We start from the raw sequence: 6,107 nt of genomic DNA, 5'->3' as shown, positions 1-6,107 counted from the left end.
TACATACAGCTCTCAGCAAACTTAACCAAATCCTTGGGTTGTGGAAGGCGAGTGGCCAACCCTGACAACAATAATAATAATAATAAATAAATAATATTGTTAGAAATAATCAGAAAAAAAAAGTATTTAGAACTTGTTTGGAGATCATTATTTTGTTAAAAAAGAGATCTTTTTTCAATAAAAAAAGATTTTTTTTTTATTTTTTAGCGTGTTTGGCAAATTTCTAGTAGTAAAAGTAAAAGCACTAGAAAAATTAAAAAAAAAACATCCTTTTTGAGAAGCTGTAATTTACATCTTTTTTTAAAAGATCTTTTTTCCTTAGAAAAAAGATGTGTTTCGTGTAATAAATAAACAAAAAAGTACTTTTATATTGTTATACCCAAACATAATTGATAGATAAAAAGATCTTTTTGCATGAGATATCCAAACATAAAATTATTTTTACTTCTCCATAAGATCTTTTAAAAAAAGATAACTCGAAAAAAGATGTAATGGTGAAAGAACTGACCAAGCTCATAAGCCTTAGCAGCAACACTGGCAGCAATGTGTGCTGAAATCTTTCTGATGTTGGTGAATGGAGGGTATATCAGTCCTTTCTCAAAGTTCTCTTCACTCACTTGTGCAGCCAAAGCCTCCGCTGTTTCCACAAAAAGTCATGTTTGGTAACTCAGAACCGTTAAATGATTTAAATGATTTTACATGTTTGACTAAACTGCTTAACATAACACACGTTCACATCTTATCTATTATTGAAATTTATGTTCTAAGGCTGGTTCTGGTGCACTTACATGCAGCGAGAAGGAGGTCGTCGTGGACGCGAATGGTACCGGACATTATTAAACCGAGACCGAATCCGGGGAATATGTATGCATTATTGGCCTGTCATAAAAGAAAACATTCAAATTAGGCACTGTTCTATGCAACATTTCTTTTTCTTACATATGAATTCTGAAGGACTATAAACCTGGCCAGGCACAAAAACTTTTCCTTCATACTCAACCGGAGGGAATGGGCTTCCGCTAGCGAAAATGGCGCGACCCTGATGATACCAAACATGTACAAGGTAAGAACATCGAAATTAAACTCGAAACCCGAACTTAATTATAGAAATACTACTAGGGGTATCTTATTACCTGGCTCCACTTGTAAGCCTCTTCAGCAGTACATTCTGATTGTGAAGTTGGGTTGGAAAGTGAAAGAATGATAGGTTTCTGCATGCATTATCATGTAATAGACTTGTTAGCTTAAATGGACATGAACTATGTCATAGTAGTTAGAAAAACAGATTGAAATAGTAGTAGTACCTCATTGATTGAAGCCATTGCCTCAATAACTTCTTTAGTGAAAGTTCTTCCTTGTCCAGAGGTTCCAATCAACACTGTTGGTTTGATTTTCTGAGAGGGTAACATAGACATAGATAATGTAAGAATATTGAAATTTTTGCTGTGCGCGCACGCGCGTGCGCACGTGTGTAATGGACAGAAAGATCAATCATACATTAACAGCGTCTACGAGTCGATGAACAGGTTCGTGATCATGGGCCCATGGCTTCTTAAAATGTTGAAGCGATTCTTTTCGGGAACTTACAATCAATCCCTGCAGAAGTAAGGGGATCAAGAATGTTACTAACAGAAAATCAGAATCTACTTTGTATAAGTGGAGAAGCTTGGATGAATTCAACACTAACCTTTGAGTCCACCAACCAAATGTTCTTGCGCACTTCATCTAGTGGGGCATTAGTCTGCATCAAGAAGGGTAGTTTCTTAATAAATCTAAAGTACTCATCAAATGAATATCATAACATTAATGAAAGTGTTTCAATGTTTCAAACATCATCTCAGTAACAGAAAGGAACCTGTTTTGATGTTTCAAGTGCAATAAGTTCTGCAATTCCAGTGCCAGCCTACAATCACCAACATAATTAAAAGTTTAAGACCATTAGAATTTCATCCTCATCTTAGAACCAATGAAGGAAGCACGAGCACAATTGCGGAACTGCATGGACCTACCTCTCCAGCACCAAGGAATAAGAATCTGTGGTCAGCCAAGTTGCCCCCAACCAATTTCAGAGCTGCAACTAGTCCAGCAAGGACCACTGATGCTGTACCCTGGAACAGTGTCGATACGGTTTCAGAGCTGGATATATTATAGTTAGCAAAGTATAGGAATTAAGTATTGATGACTAGTATTCCTTACTTGAATATCATCATTGAAAACAAGATGGGTTGATCTATATTTTTCAAGTAGATCAAATGCGTTGTGGTTTGCAAAGTCTTCAAACTATAACAGATTCATAAAAAAAGGGACAAGTTAGTAACCACTTCACATCCAATAAAAAAAGATGGCTTGTCATATTGCCTAATACCTGAATGAGGACTTTCTCCCCGTAATTTTGCTTGACAGCACTCATAAATTCATGCATAAGTTCAGCATATTCCTGGATTCAGAAAAATTAAACCGAAGTCAACATTATGACATATTAGATAAATGATTAACTCCATGATGACTCAGAAAAGAAAATTAGTCACGAACCTGCCCAGTCGCCCGTCTTTGCTTGAGCCCTATATATAACTCATCATTCAACAGGTTCTCATTGTTTGTTCCCACATCAATGGTGATAGGCAAACACTGAAAATTTTTATCAGATTATATTATATTTATAGGCATGACAAGAAATGGAAGGCAGCGATAATTTATAGGATATACTTACAGCAGACGGACGAACTCCTCCGAGTGCGGTATATAAAGAAAGTTTTCCAACTGGTATTCCCATTCCCTGAAGACACAACATGTTACCAAAGATTAGATTGCAACATTAGACCTGATTCATAGGACTATATACATCATAAATTTCAACAAGTACAGAAGAAATTACCTGACAACCAAGATCCCCAAGACCCAAGATCCGTTCTCCATCAGTTACAACAATGACTTGAATGTTCTTCTCAGGCCAATTCCTTAGGACTTCAAGAATCCTCCCCCTTTAAGTTCAAACCCAAACAATATACAACGTAAGCAACACATATAACACAGGAAATATTCATCAACAATAATTCCAAGCAAAGTCAAGCTTACTTCTCTTTCAAGCTGATATAAAGACCCTGAGGACGCATGAAGATGCTTCCGTATTTCTGGCAAGCTTCACCAACAGTTGGAGTATAGACAACTGGGAGTAACTCTTCGACGTGCTCAATAAGAAGCTTATAAAACAACCGTTCATTCCTCTCCTGCAATAAGGAATATATTGAAGTGAAAGCATTAGAAGCCGAATCCAAGCTAACAAAACAAACTGTCTGAAGAAACTTGCCCCAAGATATTATTTCACATTAAAGATGAATTTCCTAGTCCTATATAAAAATAATGGGGCAAAAAAGGGCCAAGATCACAAGTATTTTGGCCAAGAAACAAGGCCACACCTGAAGATCCATCATTGCCATGTACTTCTGCAATGGAACTTGATACTGACGAACGTGCTGGATCATTTTCTTCACCTGCACAATTAAGTGGCAATAAACTTTTAAGCATTTAACTAATGTTCATATACACAATCAAATAGTTTGGTAAGTATGAAAAAAAAAAGTAGTATTAATGTCTTCTAATCAGATATCCGACCTGAGTTTCCTGCGGAATAACTGTCGGGGGAAGAAGACCTCGCAAGTAGTGAGCATCCCTCTCCTTCTCAGTGAAGGCCAACCCTTTATTGAAGTGGGGATCTCGCAACAATGTATAACCGCTAAAAAGCAAAAGACATAAAATGTAAGAACTTTTATCATGCCACAAAACTTAGCCCATTAAATATATATAATCTTCTCGTTTTGGAACATAGATTAGTGCCATCAAGGCCATTATCAACCAACACCACAATGAGAAAAAACACTGTTAAGAAATGGAGGTTAAGCCCATGTATGATCAATGATCACATATAACAGACTCGCCCCAAAAGAAACATAAAACTATACAACTGGACTAAAATGTTGAAAGATGGATATACAGGATAGCTTAGTATAACTGGTTTATTTAATTTATTTAAAATTCAACAAGAAACAAACATAAGGAGCATATGTCACACAAATCAACAGGCGTTACACGCATATACGTTTGCTTCATCTTTTTTGCCGCCCAAAAGATCACTTTATTGTTTATTATTATTATAAACTATGAAGATGACTGTTCATTTTCATATTAAAAAATATCACTTTTTAACATCTTTGGCTCTCTTAATAAAAATCAACTAACAAAATCATTTTTTAAGAATACATAACAAACACACCGTATTCTTTGACCACACAAGTTGAGAATTGTTTTAAAAGCCGTACGAGATTTTCCCAATTGAACTGGTTGGATCATGAACAGTACATGTTCCAAATTCAACCACAAATTTTAACAGGCTGAAGCTGAAACCTTCAACCTCGGCTGCCAGCTTTTGAAACACTTGGATAATAAGATAAATCAGCAACATGAACAAGGAGGGAAGGAAAAAAAAAATATTTATCCTTCCTTCATAATATCAGAACTTGTTCATACAAAATTCAGTACGGCACACCACAATTCAGATAACAGCAAATACAAATCATCCAACTTGAATCTAAACCGAAACAAGTTGAAACTTTTTAAGGCACATGCATTTGTCAAAACCCAAAAGGGTCATAAATTAAGAGATGAGTAATGTGATTGAATCTCACCTAGCAACAGAGACATTCCAAGGGGTAACAAACTGATCCTCCGTGGCCTTATCCTCGCCGTAGACATCCTGAGGGCCACCGGAAGAGACTGTTTCCTCTTCAGCAGGCGGCGATGTTGGTTCATTCCTTATCTGCTCTTTCTTCGCGGGAGAATCTAACACAACGCTTCCGTTTCTGTCATTGCTTGGAGCCAAACACACCACCCTGAAAGGACTCGAAGGACCCTTCCTCGCACCACCAGAGAAGCTGCGAGACCCAGCTACAGCTGAGTTGCTCTGCACAAAAAAAGTTAACATAAATAAACAAAACAAGATGAAATCTCGATACCCAGATGAAGAAACCAGCTGATCTCATCAGAATTTAAATAAAAAATCAAACTTTTCGAGAAACCCAGAAATATAGTGAAATTTTATACCAACTCTAGATTCTTGTCATAACAAATTATTGACAACAAAGAATATAAAGCCATTATGATTTAGAAACGTTAAGAAGGAAAAACAAAGTGATGCAAATCTAGTAGTGCTGATGTGGAGAAATGGGTATACAATACCAGGAAGGAGCATGAGCTGGAGGAGATCATGGTGGCGAAAGAAATGGAAGAAGGAGAGAGAAACAGAAAGAGAGAGAGAGAGAGTTGTAGCGGTGCGGTGTTGGTTGGTGAGGTGAGTGTATAAGCGAAGAGAAGAGAAAGAGAGACAAATGTATAAAAGAGAGAGAGAGAAGGAGAGAGTCTTAAGGGAAGGTTCCCTTGCTTTTCTCGCCCCCTTTCTTCTTCTTCACTTAGCTTCGCCTCTGTTTTCACTTTTCAGTGTGTCCTTCCTTCCTTCCTTTCTCTCTCTCTCTCTCTTGCAATGAGAACACAGAATGAATGAATGAATCAATGAGAGAGAACAGAGAAGAGAAGAGAATGGAAGTGAAGTACAACTCTCTCTCTCTCTCTCTTTCTCTGAAATAAAAAGGGAAGGTTGGGAGGTCCAATTGCACGAGCACGACCAACTCGTTTCCATTTGATTACCGAACTACCCTCCACTTGTTCAAATACTACAACTAATTCTCCTGTTTTCTTCTTCTTTTTTTTTAATAATATTTGGTTAATAACTTAATATATTTCATGTAAAGTCACCAAAAAAAAAATATATTTCATGTAAAAGATGTATATTTTTTTTGTGAATTATTAGCTTATTTTAATTTAATAATTAATTCAAACACACTTTTAATTTATTAGAGTATGAAAATTTCAATACTAAATTAAAGAGAAAAAAAAATAAATTTGGCTCTTCCTAATTAGGAACTTTGTATCAAAATGTGATTTCTTGGCTTTGCCATGTTTTTGTTAATCATATTGATAAAATATTTATAATAGTATAATAGTATATTTGGGTTAAGTATTATTTTTATTTTATTTGTAATATATATATATACATG

At 35.9% G+C, this 6,107-nt stretch overlaps 1 protein-coding gene across 1 annotated transcript in view; it reads right to left on the bottom strand.

The window, feature by feature from the left end:
- The window catches only part of LOC107612692 (NADP-dependent malic enzyme), an 8,260-nt gene extending 2,623 nt beyond the window's left edge, over positions 1-5,637 (bottom strand). The window contains exons 1-20 of the mRNA XM_021108469.1: positions 5,233-5,637; positions 4,683-4,957; positions 3,613-3,733; positions 3,417-3,491; positions 3,076-3,227; positions 2,876-2,981; positions 2,711-2,776; positions 2,533-2,628; positions 2,366-2,437; positions 2,197-2,280; positions 2,010-2,108; positions 1,856-1,903; positions 1,688-1,741; positions 1,498-1,596; positions 1,305-1,394; positions 1,134-1,211; positions 965-1,039; positions 789-879; positions 509-637; positions 1-61 (exon numbers count right to left, since the gene is read on the bottom strand). Coding sequence (XP_020964128.1) covers positions 1-61; positions 509-637; positions 789-879; positions 965-1,039; positions 1,134-1,211; positions 1,305-1,394; positions 1,498-1,596; positions 1,688-1,741; positions 1,856-1,903; positions 2,010-2,108; positions 2,197-2,280; positions 2,366-2,437; positions 2,533-2,628; positions 2,711-2,776; positions 2,876-2,981; positions 3,076-3,227; positions 3,417-3,491; positions 3,613-3,733; positions 4,683-4,957; positions 5,233-5,262 — 1,901 coding nt within the window. The 5' untranslated portion in view covers positions 5,263-5,637. The remainder of the gene's footprint in view (positions 62-508; positions 638-788; positions 880-964; positions 1,040-1,133; positions 1,212-1,304; positions 1,395-1,497; positions 1,597-1,687; positions 1,742-1,855; positions 1,904-2,009; positions 2,109-2,196; positions 2,281-2,365; positions 2,438-2,532; positions 2,629-2,710; positions 2,777-2,875; positions 2,982-3,075; positions 3,228-3,416; positions 3,492-3,612; positions 3,734-4,682; positions 4,958-5,232) is intronic.

Source organism: Arachis ipaensis, chromosome B08, assembly GCF_000816755.2.
Source record: "Arachis ipaensis cultivar K30076 chromosome B08, Araip1.1, whole genome shotgun sequence".
NCBI lineage: Eukaryota > Viridiplantae > Streptophyta > Magnoliopsida > Fabales > Fabaceae > Arachis > Arachis ipaensis.
This window is presented reverse-complemented; position numbering and strand designations above follow the sequence as displayed.